Source organism: Labrus bergylta, chromosome 2 (assembly GCF_963930695.1).
Source record: "Labrus bergylta chromosome 2, fLabBer1.1, whole genome shotgun sequence".
NCBI classification, from domain to species: Eukaryota; Metazoa; Chordata; class Actinopteri; order Labriformes; family Labridae; genus Labrus; species Labrus bergylta.
In genome coordinates this window covers 23265061-23279829 of record NC_089196.1, presented here as the reverse complement: position 1 = coordinate 23279829, position 14769 = coordinate 23265061, and the positions used below count along the sequence as shown (strand labels likewise).

The following is a 14769-nucleotide window of genomic DNA, read 5'->3' as shown; positions in this document are numbered from 1 at the left end:
TTAATGGTATGAAAGATTATAACGACAGAATCAGATGTACCAGTGAATGCACATGTATGTTTTTGATGTCTTTTATTTGAAACCTTGATATGCTGTTAACTTGGTCTCCTGTGTAAGAGATTTTATATCTCATGGGTAGTATTCTGGGTAAGTTTTTTTTTTTAATTAACAGGGTTTCTGAAGCACAGAATTTAAAGCATACAACATGCGAGCCTGAAACAACACAATATAGTAATCATTGTGTTGTTGTATATATACTATAGTAAAGTAAAGTACATTTATTTAAAAAAGTGTATCTGTGTTGTTTTTCTGGCCACACTCTTAAATACTGAAACACTTGTTTTGTATTCTTAAATACTGGTTGACAATGTTGAGAAAAACAAAAAGCCAGATGTATGTTTTTTGTCTGATAAAAATGAATCCAGTGTGACATGCTTGTAATGTACAACTGTGTTTGTGTAGTTCTGAGGCTCGCCTCCTGGGAACTGCACCCGTGTCTGTGTTTACTTTATCACTAAGCCTTCTGAATGCCCGAAGGAGACTTCTCTCGTTATTTGGAGGCTCTTGTTATTCAGTGTTCGTCTGGGAGTGTGTGTGTGTGTTGTGTGACTTTGAGCATTACCTGGCTAATATCGCTGGTCCACGCTGCCTTCTCCTGCCGTGACGGTGCCAGTAACACCACCGTGAATGACGGCGAGTCTGACGGCTCCACCACCAACTTGAAGTCCAGCTGGCCAAAAACCTGACCGCCTGCTTTAGCTGTGTGAGAGGACAGTAGAGAGCTTTTCATTGTGTTTTTTACATGATAGTGAAAGTAAAAAAACATGCTTGTGCCCATACACAACAACCAGATCCATGATATTTTTTCTAAGGATTAATTTAGCAAGTAGAAAGGCACACACACACACATGCACTCCACACACACACGCACACATGCACTCCACACACACACACACGCACGCACGCACGCACGCACACACACACACACACACACACACACACACGCACACACGCACACACGCACACACACACACACAGGGCTAACTAAACAGACTTTCCTATCCATTCTTTGCACCCCTGAGCTAAAGTGTAAAGTTGTGTGATGAAGACATGTGCACATGTATGTTGTTTGTGTGCATGTGTGTGTGTGTGTGTGTGTGTGTGTGTCTTTCTACTTGCTAAATTAATCCTTAAAAAAAATATAATGGATCTGTAGTGTCAAAAGATCAAACCTCGACATTTAAAGGGGTGAGCATCTGATATTTAAAGTGATTTCTGGACACACATCATCTGACACCTAATTAACCTCTGTGAGTGCTGAAGGGCTTTAATGAGCCGATGAGCTCCCAGTGACGGCGAAAGTGGAAACACTGATTCATAGATGATGTAGTAAACTTACACTCCTCGTCACTGGCATCTGGTTCCTCTATGAGCGTGCAGTCAATCAGGGACAAGACTCCGCCTTGCTGCAGGAGTTCGAAAGATATATTAACAACAGTGTTAAAAACAAATGCAAAAAAAATAAAATACACTTTCTTCACAAGATCTAGTTAAATGACATGAAGTAGGTTAAGGTTCCACTGAAGAGACATTCATTAAAACATGCTACCCTTTTCTTTACATTCATCGATAAAGTGACTATGTATGGGGAGCATGATATGATGGTGGATATTTGGCTATTGAGAAATATGTCCCCTGAAATCTTAAATAAAAATTGCTCCCATATTCTGACAATGAATATGGAGTGAGTAGTGGTTAAATATAAAGGCATTATGTACTGGGAGCATCATTTTATACGGGATATGAATAGCCTCTGCTATTATTTAACGCTATGGTAACCCTTTTTCTGACAAGGCAGCACATCACAGAAGAACACCGGCTTCCTTCTAATATGTATTTCTATACACACTCTTAATGTGCTCTTTAATAACTCTTTAATAATACAATACTTTATTGTCCACCAGGGGGGAATTTGGTACACTGGTATACATATGATAACAAAGATGGTGTACCTATGAAGGAGTAGAACTTTCTGGTACGAAACACGATTGTGTCAGGTAAGCAAGTGAACAGATGAAAAGTTTAACTCAAACTCTTTGCAGAATCCCTCTACAGCATGACAGACAGGAAGTCACTTAAACTGATTTCCTTTTAGACTTTTGAGTCTGTCTTTTGGGCTCTAACAAAACAAAGGTTTGCTTTTGACAATAAAGTAATGCCTAAAGCAAGTTTCTGTATCTTGTATGATAAAAAAAATGATGTTAAAGCTACAGTAGGCAACAATATTTCATAAGATTTTTCTTTGAATTATCAGATATATAAAATTGCATGTCACTAACAATAATTTAAATGATGTCTGATGTGTGTTTCTGAGCCTCCGCCCCTTCATATTTACATTTTAACAAATCGACTGGTCTGACTCGAACAACCAATCAGGGGAAACAAGCCAGTCAAAGTAACTCTGTACAAAGAGGCATCATTTGTTTTTCTGCGTGACTTGTGTTGGATGTTATCACCTTGAGGAGGTGCAGTTTTCCACCAGAGCTGCGTGTACAGACGAGGAAATGTTTGGTGAAGAGGAAGCACTGTCTTTCCCCTTCCTTCTTCAGGGAGAGAGAGCCGAGGCGGACCTTACTCAGTTTCCCTCGCTCCACTGACGGCAGCTGGATCAGAGAGCCTGCATGAGGGGCAGGATGGGACCAGGATTACCCTCAGTTTCATTAAGCTGACACTAAGGTGGGGGCTGAGTTTACAAAGTTTCTGTACTTAAACAAACATACATGTGTTAAATATCTACACTATAGACCTGGCAGGCAGGTCAGCTGAGTTCTGAGTTTATTTAGATATTAGTTCAGTGCCCTGCTCTAAAGCAAATGAGCATCACAAAAGACTAAGTAGGGCTTTGATCAGAGCTTTTAAGGGCCGGTCTCGTCCACCAATCTTTATTTTAACCAATTGCTGATGAAATGTAGAATTAATGCAGTAGATTATAGATTAGGGTAATCAAGAATGACTGTGTTTTGTTACAGTGTGCAAACTGCAAACTGATGTTCTGTTACCATGACATCATGTTTAGTCTTTATCTTATACAAGTGATCGTAGGCAGAATGGGAACTTGTTGTAGCTTTCTACGTTTTGACTTTACATTACTTCCATTTGTCAAACACCTGACAGTAAAAGTGCATTGGAAGGCCACAGGCACAAAACTTGAAAGTATATAAGAAGTATATATATCCTTCTCAACCAAATAACAGCTTTTTATTGCTACGACTGCTTAGATGTTTTGTCCATTAGGCTCGATCTAAAAAGGAACGTGTCATGGAGAACTTCTACCATTCAGTAGAATCTCTTTTTTTCACAGGGAAAGCTTGAGAAGAGCAAAATCTCTAAAGCTGATGCCATGATTCAGTGACTGAGCTACACCAAGGTAACGTGTCGGTGCTCTTGGATCCAAAAGTTGGGAGGCAGGACGGTCTTATAATCAGGGAAACATCCGGAGCTAAGCTGTGTGGTGAGCAGTGCAGTTAGCTGATGAAGACTCACCTTGCCTCACAAAGGTCTGGCTTGTGTCAAGGAGGATGTCACAGCCCTCCACTATCATCCTCTCTATAGCCAGGTTCTTCCTGATGTTCTCAGTGTCACTGACCTCGTCGTGCATGACTCTGAAAACATGAAAACACAGCAGTAAGTTCAGAATTCAATCTTTAGATGTGTTTCAGAATTTTTATTCAGACAATCATACCTCGACAGTTCCTCCAATTTGGACTTGGCAAATTCTAGACTCTTGCGCTCTACATGCTCGTGAGGCGTGTGCGCCAACAGCTCATGCAAGGTGATGATGTAGCGAGGAATCTTGTAGGAGAAAAGATCAAGTCATTATAGACATAAAAAAGCTACCTATGTGCATAATTCTGAAAACTGTGAAGGCTCTGGTGTCCTTAATGTACCTGGAACATAGGGTATGTGAGAAAGGTCTCCAGCATCCTCCCCTCACAGGCAGCGTTAGACTCGTATTGTTTCAGCAGCTTGTCAAAGTCTCTGTTCTGCTTACAGTTGGCCAAAACCTGCAGGCTGTACTGATGGTTGCGCACAAACTCCTGATAGATGTTCAGCATGGGCAGCAGGATGTCAAACAGGTCAGCTAGAATCAAAAACACATACACACAGATTCTACAGTATGTAAGACATGAGGGTAAAAGTGGGATACCTTTTTCTGGAGCATTTTACTGTTTTTAATGTCAGCTGGTTTATTTTGACTTTGAAGAATTTAGCTGTCAAATGCTAGTGTGTTGCAAACACATTGTTATATGGCTAACTGTTGAAAAACTATTACTATTGTAGCTTTTACTCTTGTGGACAATAATAAGCGTTCTGAACTTTCAATGGGGACTTAAAATTACAGTCTCAAATATCTCAGTTTCTTTCTTTTTCATGACTCTACTGGAAAATTACAGAGATCTGTTGTGCTAGCTCTGTACTCGCCCTCTCTGATGTGTTACTGCTGAGTCATGCAATGCTAACTGTGTGTCACTTGTTCATTTTTCAATACATTTCATTACCAACAAGGTTAGGTCTTTAATAAGTGGCAACAGAAAGCTACACAACAGACATTTACATTTGTCTATATGTGTCAAATCGTTTTTCCCTGCCCAGTAAGTTTGACCATTGCTTCTCAGAAATAAGAAGGCCAACTGTTATCAGAAGTGTGCTGAGCTTCTCCTTTAAAAAACACAAAGGGAAGAGACTGATGGTTAGAATGAAGGAAACACATCGGCTTTTGCTCGTTTGAGAAGAGATAGTAGAATTCTAAACTCACTTCAAAGCTGGTTCCTTAAACCAAACTCTGTAAACACAGTTTTAACCATCATGTGAGGTACGGCATCCTAGTAAGTTTACTGATCACAATGCTTTCTTCTTTCTTGTAGTCGTATACAAGTACATGACTACAAGGCCAAAATGGACACACTGAAAAAGTAAAAGTACTGGAAGAAGTAATGTTTCCTTTTTTACTTTTTAGGGAAAATGGCTGGATCTTTAGGCTTTTCAAACCAAGCGAGAAAGAGCAAAAAACAAAAAAAAACTAAGACAAATTTAAAGAACATAGAGAGGTCAAAGATGGAGGCTTCTTCTCATCTGCCGTAATTTGTTGATGGTTTATAGTATGTGGCAATGGAGAGTGATTTGCGTCAAAACATATTGTTGGTAGAAAATCTGCATTCAGCGTCAGCCTGAGGCAGGGAGTCAGATAAGGATGACATCTAATCACACAATCTCTTTCTTTCTGAATTTGTCACAAGTAATTTGCTGTTGTGCCTTTCAGCAGTCTGTCTCCTAGGTGATGTTATCTGTCGAGGAGGTTTCTCTTTTAGGACGGGAATTTGTGGTAGGCCCTCTGCTCTGTGTGGTCATTGTCTGTCAAGACAATGAGTGTGCTGGGTGCAGACTGAGATAGGAAAATGAGCGCGAGTGTGTGCGTTTGAGTGTGTGTGAATGGGGCAGTAAGACGTCAAGACTGACGTTTGAATGAGACAAAGTGGATGTGGAGGATGACTGAAAACCTGACCTTGATTTCACTGAGTGGCTGCAGAGCACACACACACACACACACACACACACACACACACACACACACTGAGTATCTGTGTGTTTTCTCTGAGGTTAGGTAACAGCTTACCCAGCACCAAAGTCGGCCAGTTGGCTATCCTCGCCTTCAAGCCTTGATGGAAGATCTCATGTAGGAACATAATGGTCTCGCTGAAAGCACATTGTAGACAGCAGACTTAATACAAAATGATAAATAGAGGTTTCATTGTCCCATCCATGCGTTTGACTCCAGCATGATTTACTGCCAGGCAAAGACAGAAGTCAAATACTAGTTAATCACGTAGGAGCAGATTCACACAGAGGTATGCACCTGTTGAGGAAGATGCTGCTGACGTCATCATGGCTGATGGGGGGTTTCTTGGAACTGGCAGCCATCCTCAGAGGTCTGAGGAAACAGTTGACCAGGATGTAGAGCTGGTGGACGTACCTGTCATCACACACGGGAAAAACATTAAAAAAAACATGTGAGATAATGATTTTAGTAACGTCTGTATCCTCCAACAGAGGCAGTATTTGAGGAAATACATTTCATGAGGATGTTTTTTTTAATTTAATAGTTTAATTGTAATAGTTTTTTTTGTTCTGAAATATAAATGAATGTCCCCTCTTCTAACCCTGTTACTGTTCAAACACAATAACTGATATCTTCTCTCAACATTTGTTGCTGTGACAACATCTTTTTTACTTTTTAACAGGGGTCGGTAATGTTTATGTCACAAACACAGGAGGGTAAAGAGTGTTGAATAAATATAATCTAATGTCTCCACTTAATATGATGTGCTGTTTCAACATTCCTAAAAAAGTGACACTTCTGACACAGTCATACATTTCCATGAAGCCTGCAGGACTTTAAATACAATATGCATTTCTTTTTCTAGCTGTTTTCTAAAAAATATATATATATATATGTATATATATATATATATATATATATGCGCCATTACCACCAGGGTCCAAAAAAGCAGCTCTCAGTCACTCTTGATTTATCATGATACAGACATTAACTCTAGTGTAATGTTTTTTTTTTTTTTTTTTTACAGATTTCCTTATCTCGAGGTAATATCTCTTCATAGCATCTTTATTTACCATGAAAAATAAGGATCAATACACTCATAAATAAAATCAGATCCAACCCTTTCCTGTTTCATGATTTGCAAAATGTCAGTAAGTTCTAATACAACCAGAAAACAAGAACAAGATTTAATGTTCTGGAGAAAATCTCTTCCTTCTCAAAGTATTGATCATCACACTGCTCAACCCTGCTGATGTGTGTTCACAGTAACTCCAGAGCATCCTTTCTTGTTTTTATTATGTATTATGGAAAGCTTGACAGCGCTTGCAGTTACTGGAGGCAAAACGTTTTTAATCATACTCTGTCTCTGCCTCCACCATGTTGAAGACGATCTGGTTCCTCTTCCTCATGCTCTCAGCGTGAGGAGAGCAGATATAGTCCTGAACGATGATCTTCCACTTCCTCCGACAGAGCCAGCCCCGCATGAAGCTCTGCACCTGATGAGAAACAAACAAGGAAGCTTAGACACAGACACACACACGACACACTCATACTGTGCTGCAACATGCACGGAACAGTTATAGAAAAGAAGAGCCCACAAAGACTTCATATTACTGGGAATGAGCATTTGATTTAAAAAAATACCTTTTTGATCTTTTTGATATCTGGATCTTCATTTTCATGGTTGACATGGTAAGGCCGCATTCGCTCCTTAGTTTTGTTCAGAGCTACAATCTTTAAAGAGAAAATAAGTCAGACACATTAAACTCATGATCAGTGGGGGAAACATCTGAAAAAAAGAGCATTCAATTATACTATACACATATTTATTCACATTAAATTAAACATGGCCTCCTGAGGTAGAGCATAAAGTGCTCAGAATATTTTCCTGAAGAGGCTCCAGGTCATTTTTTTGAGTATTGTTTAAGTGATAGTCATGCAATGTGTTCTCAGTCAACCGTTGGTGTATTTGCATCAGATAGACATCAGACTTCCTCAACTTTGACAATCTGATGTCTTCATTCAAAAAAAAAGAGAATGACAGAGAAGGGGGGGAGGGGCTCATATCAGCTGGTGACTATAAGCAAATAAAGGCTTTGATGTGCCTTATCACTTCAAGTGCACTGTAGACCGCAGGAAGTCATGAAATAATCCTCTGCAGACGCTTTCTTTCTGTTTCCTGCTGAAATAGACAAATCACTGATTAAAGACAACCTTTTCCTAAATTCTTGTACTGTTTTTCTAACTCTGAAATATCCTCTTCAAAACGTAAAGTCAGGTCAGCCTTTGAAAAATTACTCGCTGCATGTCAGACAAGCCAACAGCCCACAGCAAACGTATAGTTATCTTTCAGGTTTGAAAACTGAGCCACACATAGGCATCGCAAAGGCGGGCAGCTGCCAAACTCAAACTGTTGTTGAGCTGTGGAAAAAAAAGTCTCCTTTCACATTGTAAACCTTATAATAGATGCTGTATAAACACTCTTCTTAAAACATCACTGATGACTGATGACAGACATACAAAGCTTGTGAAAGGTTTTTCTTGGCAACACCATCTTCTGTGGAGAAATAAATCCAGCTCTCGTACTACACACAATTCAGGCCTCTTGACAACATCGGTTTATCACAGATGGAGAAAAGCATGAAAGATGAAACCAAAGCCATTAACAGCCCCACACTCTCTTCTTCATTTTCTTATTCACCAGCACTAGCATGCAAATGGCAGTAGGAGAGGAGCCAGTCTGCCAACCGCTGACAGTTACAGTGGCTAGTTGGTTTAATTATTCATAAACACAGAGCAACACACAAAAACAAACAAACAAGAGTATGGCTTTAATGAGATGGATCAACAACTGCACACTGGCTCTCAAAGACTAATCCCTTTTTCATGAGCAGCCTCATTACACAGGCAGATGTTTCCTAATATAAAATGCCTTTGGTTTGAATTTTCATCATCAACAGGGCCCCCCTATATCCTGCCAATGAGAGACGATCACAGTGTGTTGAGGGGGAGACGTACCCGCCACACACACTTGTTGCACCGAGGGAGAATTAAAAGCAGCAAGAGGGGCGAATCTATTAAACACAGCGCTACAGTATTTCTTCCTGAAGATAGAACCAAGCTACGAAAGCAAAATATTTATACAAGAGATTATTGACACAGACGGTATTTCAGATGACAGTTTTTTAAGCTTTATTTTAGAAGTCAGTGATTTTGGAATTTTCATGTCAAATGAACTTTGTGATATATTTTCATTCAGACAAACTTTGTGGTTAATTAGACATCCTGTTTGTCAGAGTGAAGCAGTCAGGGCTGGACATGCAGCACCAGCAAAGCAAGCATACGATTCAACATCCAGTCTGTCGAGACGAGTGAAATGAAGAGATTAAACTTCAACGTTTTACTCATAATGACAAGCAATAGTTCTTGTGAGGACACTTTCACAAAAGGATTTTGCAAAAATAATTGTTAGGCTTTTGTTTCAGTTGTTTGTAACCTCTTTATTTGTGAATCTGGCAACAATTCACAGCAAGGAAAAGTGAATTCATCTTAAATCAATGTATACTGTATATGGTGTCTCCGTAGCTTCGAATGATACAGAAATGATGGAGCTTGTTATCAACTTTTGAATTATTTTAGTTTCACTGTGTGCAAAAAAGAAAAGCTCGTGGCTTTTCAACAATTATATCGATGTCTTCTGACCATACTGTACAGCAGCATAATGAAGAACTGGCAAAGTTTCAGTGACAGCCATAGTAGCGTACCCGTAACCATAGTAACTAATTTTTGCCAGGCTGCGTCCAAAGGCAAGTGAGGGGAGAGGGACTCTCTGCTGCTGCCAGCTGTGTGTACCCTGATCAATGAGTAAAAAAAATGACTATTTTCAGTAAGGTAATAAGAAAGTGCGAACCTCTGCAAAGTCATAGCTGGCAGCCGCCTTTGTAACTGAAACAAACAAAAACACCACACCCTCTAAAAGTCCCCAAACTTTTACCATTCAACAACTCTGTGTCAGGAGCTGTCGGCTAACGGACGCTTATTATGTTACCTTGGAGTGCGTCTACAGCACAGCAACAAACACAAACAGCCATACAGCTACTGCTACCCTTTTGAATTCAGCAGACTGAGCTCAAGGCAAACACCAACTAACCTCGCCATGGATCATTAAAGTCTGGTCAGTCACCTTTCAGGTTGGAAAACCAGGAATTCTGCACAAATCAGGAAGAGGCAGATCCCTAACCAAACATCTTATATCCTCTAATCTCTACATAAAACCATTTTTCAGGCTGGCCAATCAAAGTATGCCAATCAGAGTATGTTTTTCTTTCAATCTATAATTAATTGTAATAACTATTGGGTTCATGGAGCATTCAACTGAAGGTCACTTTTTTGTTCTTATTTACATTTTTTAAAATCTGTTTGATTCTTAGTTGGTCTCCTTTGTCTGCTTTCTGTTAGTGATTGTTTTGTTTTGCCTTGATTAGGTCTTAAGATTTCACTGTTTCATTCTTTTAACACCACGTGTTCAAAGTTATTCCACGATGTGAACACATGATCACAATAAAATTCCAGTCTATAACAAATAGATTTACCGATATGCATGCTTTTTCTCAGCAGTGTGACAGTGATGTCAGCATCAACAGTAAACTTGTAGTTTCGTTTTGTATTATGGATCTAGATAATTATCTAAAAAACAGTAATTAGCTGCTGTTGGTGTGTCTGAGGGAGAACTGTAATTAGCTCTGATTTACAATGTTGTAGAAGTCATTCTTGTTTATTGAGAGAGTGTGCACGTCTGATGTATCGTGTTGTGACGTCACGGAAACATGTTGCGTTCGTTAGGCTTACGTAATGGTTCGACATCTGTTTGTAAATATGTTGATGGAATGTATGTATTGAGTGGTGGGATGAGTGAGGATCGTTCACACCTACTCCTCTGCTGTGATAAACACAGCTTTGAGGAGACAAACAACCAAGCTGACTGCACACTCATAAGGATACGGCTATATTCTATTTACAGGTATGTGTTTTATCTTGTACCACACTTCAAATGATTCATGGCAGGAGAGTGAGTGAGTGAGTGAGTGATTGAGTGAGTGAGTGAGTGAGCGAGCGAGTGAGTGGTGCTTTGGTTTTGTATGCAAACTATAAAAAAGCTAGGGCAAATGAAACATGGAGTGTTCATGGGACTTTGGGTCTTCAATGACAAATATTAATGTGATTTTTAAGGACTTAACAAAAAAAGTGTTGCTTAGTGTTTTTTTAGACATGTCAAACAAATTAGCTGGATATATATATATTTATATATGGATATAAAATGAACACATAAGGGGATGTACATCAGAGAAAAAAAATGCTGAATCATAAGGATAATCAAAACACAATGTATGTAATGTTTACATTGCAAAGACAGTTTTTGGTAAAAAATAAGGCTTTGAAAGTTATTTACAACAGAATAATAACATGGCAAGGTAATTGTTTTTCAGTAACATTCTCACTTACTCTCCTGTCAATCTCATGGACATGTGAGGACCATGGTTGGATCTTCTTTGACTGTTAGCGTTTTTAAGGTGATCAGTTAGGGCAAGCAGTTATTGGATGTTACACCCTGAGACACCGTAGTTCTTAGCTGCTTGAGAGTTGTTTAATGACTCTGCCACATTTAAAACCATTATCTTAAAAACCATTGTTTTAAAGTACATTTTTGGGAAGTAATTTTTGCCTTCATTAGATAGGACAGCTGAAGAGAGACAGGAAATGTTGGGAGGGAAAAGTGGAGCTGACGTGCAGCAAAGGGCGGAGAACGGATTCAAACCCATGGCTGCTGCAAAAAGGACAATAACCTCTGTGCAAGGGACATGCACTCTAACGACGGAGCTTAACCGATGCCCGGAACATTATCTGAAAATTCGCATTACAACTCTGCAGCAATTCTACAATTCACTTAGCAGACGCTTTTATCCAAAGCGACGTACATCAGAGAGTAAGTACAACACAAGCAAGGGTCTAGAAAAAAGGGAACAATGTCAGTAAGAGCAAACGATCAGCTTTGAGTCCTGATTGGACACACAGGTGCTGACAGGCAGTGCACAGAGGCAAAGCACAACATTGACGGCAGTTCTTGAGAGCTCTAATCAGTATAGAAACCATCTTATAAGTCATCGTTATCAAACAAAAACCATCGTCACTACCATCATCATCATCATCAATAATATCGAGACCCTCATCATAAAGGTCGTAGGTGTTCATGAAAGAGCTGGGTCTTTAGCTTTTTCTTAAAGGTGCAGAGGGACTCTGCAGATCAAATGGAGTTTGGAAGTTCATTCCACCACCGGGGGGCGACAGAGGAGAAGAGTCTAGTCAGAGAGTTAGGACCCTGTTGTGAAGGTTGGATCAGACGCCTTTCATTGGCAGAGCGTAGTGGGCGGGAGGGAGTGTAGACCTGAATGAGAGAGTTAAAGTAAGGAGGAGACGTTTTTGTGTCTGTTTTGTAAGCGAGCAGCAGAGTTTTAAATTTGATGCGAGCAGTAACTGGAAGCCAGTGTAAGAAGATGAACAGCGGAGTGACATGTGCTCTTTTAGGGAGGTTGAAGACCAGTCGTGCTGCTGCATTTTGTATGATTTGAAGAGATTTGATAGTGCATGTAGGAAGACCTGCCAGTAGAGAGTTGCAGTCGTCGATGCGTGATATCACAAGAGCTTTTACCAGGAGCTGTGTAGCGTGTTCTGACAGGTAAGGTCTGATCGTCCTGATGTTGTACAGGGCAAATCGACATGACCGGGCAATCGAGGCTACTTGAAAGTTAGCTGGTCACAATCATGACACCCAGGTTCCGGGCAGACTTTGTGGGCATGGGTTTGGTTGTTCCAAGCTGGATATTGATCTGTGGTTGCATAGAGGGACTGGCTGGGATGACAATTGTTGGTTAACTTGACACGAGAGCCATTTTGTTTCATGATCACTGTGGTGAGTGACTGCAGCCATCAGTCATAAGATGTACACTATCTATAATATACTGACGCAAAGTGAGGCAACTGTTGTGAATATTGACATTTAAAAAGTCTAGACCCCAAATACAAGACTTTCCATTTTTCAGATGTTCTTTGACAAAAACAAAAAAAACGTCTCATATTCGGAGCAATACAGTGGTAAGCTTTGCAAATGTCTAATATGAAGGGAGATGTACACCACAAAGATACATACAGTTTGTTTGACTAAAAAAAAGTTAATACAAAAATAAAACATTTGAATTTGTACAAAAAAGCAAGGCATTTTAATTTGGAGTCAAATTCACCTCTGGGATGGAAGTTGTAAACGGGATGAATACTAACATCCAGTAAAGTTGTAGAGAGGTTAGTAATTAAGTTTTGCAACACTTCTGGTTGCTTCTGTGTATTGTAGGCAAATTTTAATAACACGTATCCCAGAGTTACATTCAGAATATGACATTAATAGACCTTTAGAGGCAGAGAAAATGTTTGTTTTTTTAAAGATCAATATAAAGACATTAACAACTGTACAGGCTTTTTTTCTTCTGTGTTACAAGTAATGCACAAATTCACTGGCCTTTGTCTTATGCTTCCTCCCTTTTATACACATGTATTGTTCCCTGTGGGTACGCAATTTAAACCCCGCACAAAAGAGGCAATTACTGAATGCAGAAACATAAAATGGCTATTGCTGAACATAAGCTGGCTATAAAGGAAAATGGATTTAAAATGATGGAAATGTTGAAGATTGTAGCCTTCTAGTGTGTGTAGGTGTGTGTGTGTGTGTGTGTGTGTGTGTGTGTGTGTGTGTGTGTGTGTGTGTGTGTGTGTGTGTGTGTGTGTGTGTGTGTGTGTGTGTGTAAGCATGCATACTGTACCTCTGCTTTGAGCCTCTCAATTTCAGTGTCCTGATCTTCTAGTTGGGTGCGCAGCTGATTGGCAGCCACCTTCTCAGTCTCCACAATCTGCACGAGGTGAATGTATTTCTGCATCAGCACCTCACGTTCAATGATGATGTCAGAGTAACTGAAAAAGTCCACAAATACACACAGGCATCATAAACATTTCTGAATGGCAGCAATACAAACGTTTTTATAGATCTTTTGTTCTATGTCAAGAAATGAGAGGAAAACCAACACAGAGGTTTTTGAATGTGCATCAAAGTGAATTTTTATGATTCAAATGATCTTCCTGTGGAAGCTTTGAAATCTTAAGCCCTCCAAGATGTCAACAGGCAAACCTCTCACTGTGAGCAACAGGCTCCTTGATGAGCAACAAATCATCTAGCAAAGTTCGAACATACTGGTTATTTCACTGGATATTTTTAAAACTGTGACTTCACATACGGTGTATCAGGCGATTTCATGTCAACCTGCTCCTTCTGTCGGCTGTAGTGTAGTTCCTGTTGAGAACGTAAACTACTGCTCAAGTACCAAGATATGCCCCTGAGACTGATATGCGGTACTCTACAATTCAATTAGCAGATGCTTTTATCCAAAGAGTATAAGTACAACACTAATCCATTCATACACCGCCACTGAAGCAGTGGGAGCAACACGGGGTTAAGTGTCTTGCCCAAGGACACATAACACATGCTGCTCAGCTGGGGATCAAACCCTCGGCCTTCTGGTTGAGAGGCGACGACTCTAGCAACTGAGCCACAGCTGCAGCATGTGAGCAACCTGTCGTGCATCAAGGTGCAGTTTTGAATTAAAAGCTCAAGATTTGTTTTTATAACAAAGTCATGAGGTGGTTTTAAGGAGCTGTATTGCTAAAAAAAATTACCCTAAATATCTGAGCTACTACAAAAACATCAAAGAGGAAAAATTGTTGCTGCAGAAACTGCAAGCCACAATTACATTCCTTACACATCAAACTACTGTACTGTATATATGTCAACTTTTTTTCACGTTTACCTTCAACCCACACTAAACTGAAGCTTATGGATCATGGAAAATGGGAAGGACAATATTTTTTGGGAAACAATGACCTTTGCAGTGAACATACTGGATCAATATTTGACTTGAGGACGGGAAAAAAAAAAACAGTTTTTCCTTTCAAGTTGACATTGATGAGTGCTAATCATAATGTTTTGTCCGATCACTTCAAACTGCTTTGTGACATATTACCTGCTCCATGACAAGAAACTGAAAGGTGGAAAT

At 39.7% G+C, this 14769-nt stretch overlaps 1 protein-coding gene across 2 annotated transcripts in view; it reads right to left on the bottom strand.

The window, feature by feature from the left end:
- The window catches only part of rasgrf2b (Ras protein-specific guanine nucleotide-releasing factor 2b), a 46026-nt gene that overhangs the window by 17439 nt on the left and 13818 nt on the right, over nt 1-14769 (bottom strand). For both annotated transcript variants that reach the window (XM_020647444.3, XM_020647445.3), the window contains exons 3-13: nt 13486-13633; nt 7262-7351; nt 6977-7113; nt 5915-6031; nt 5675-5754; nt 3948-4141; nt 3743-3852; nt 3544-3662; nt 2517-2677; nt 1400-1466; nt 623-759 (exon numbers count right to left, since the gene is read on the bottom strand). In XM_020647444.3, coding sequence (XP_020503100.2) covers nt 623-759; nt 1400-1466; nt 2517-2677; nt 3544-3662; nt 3743-3852; nt 3948-4141; nt 5675-5754; nt 5915-6031; nt 6977-7113; nt 7262-7351; nt 13486-13633 — 1360 coding nt within the window. The remainder of the gene's footprint in view (nt 1-622; nt 760-1399; nt 1467-2516; nt 2678-3543; nt 3663-3742; nt 3853-3947; nt 4142-5674; nt 5755-5914; nt 6032-6976; nt 7114-7261; nt 7352-13485; nt 13634-14769) is intronic.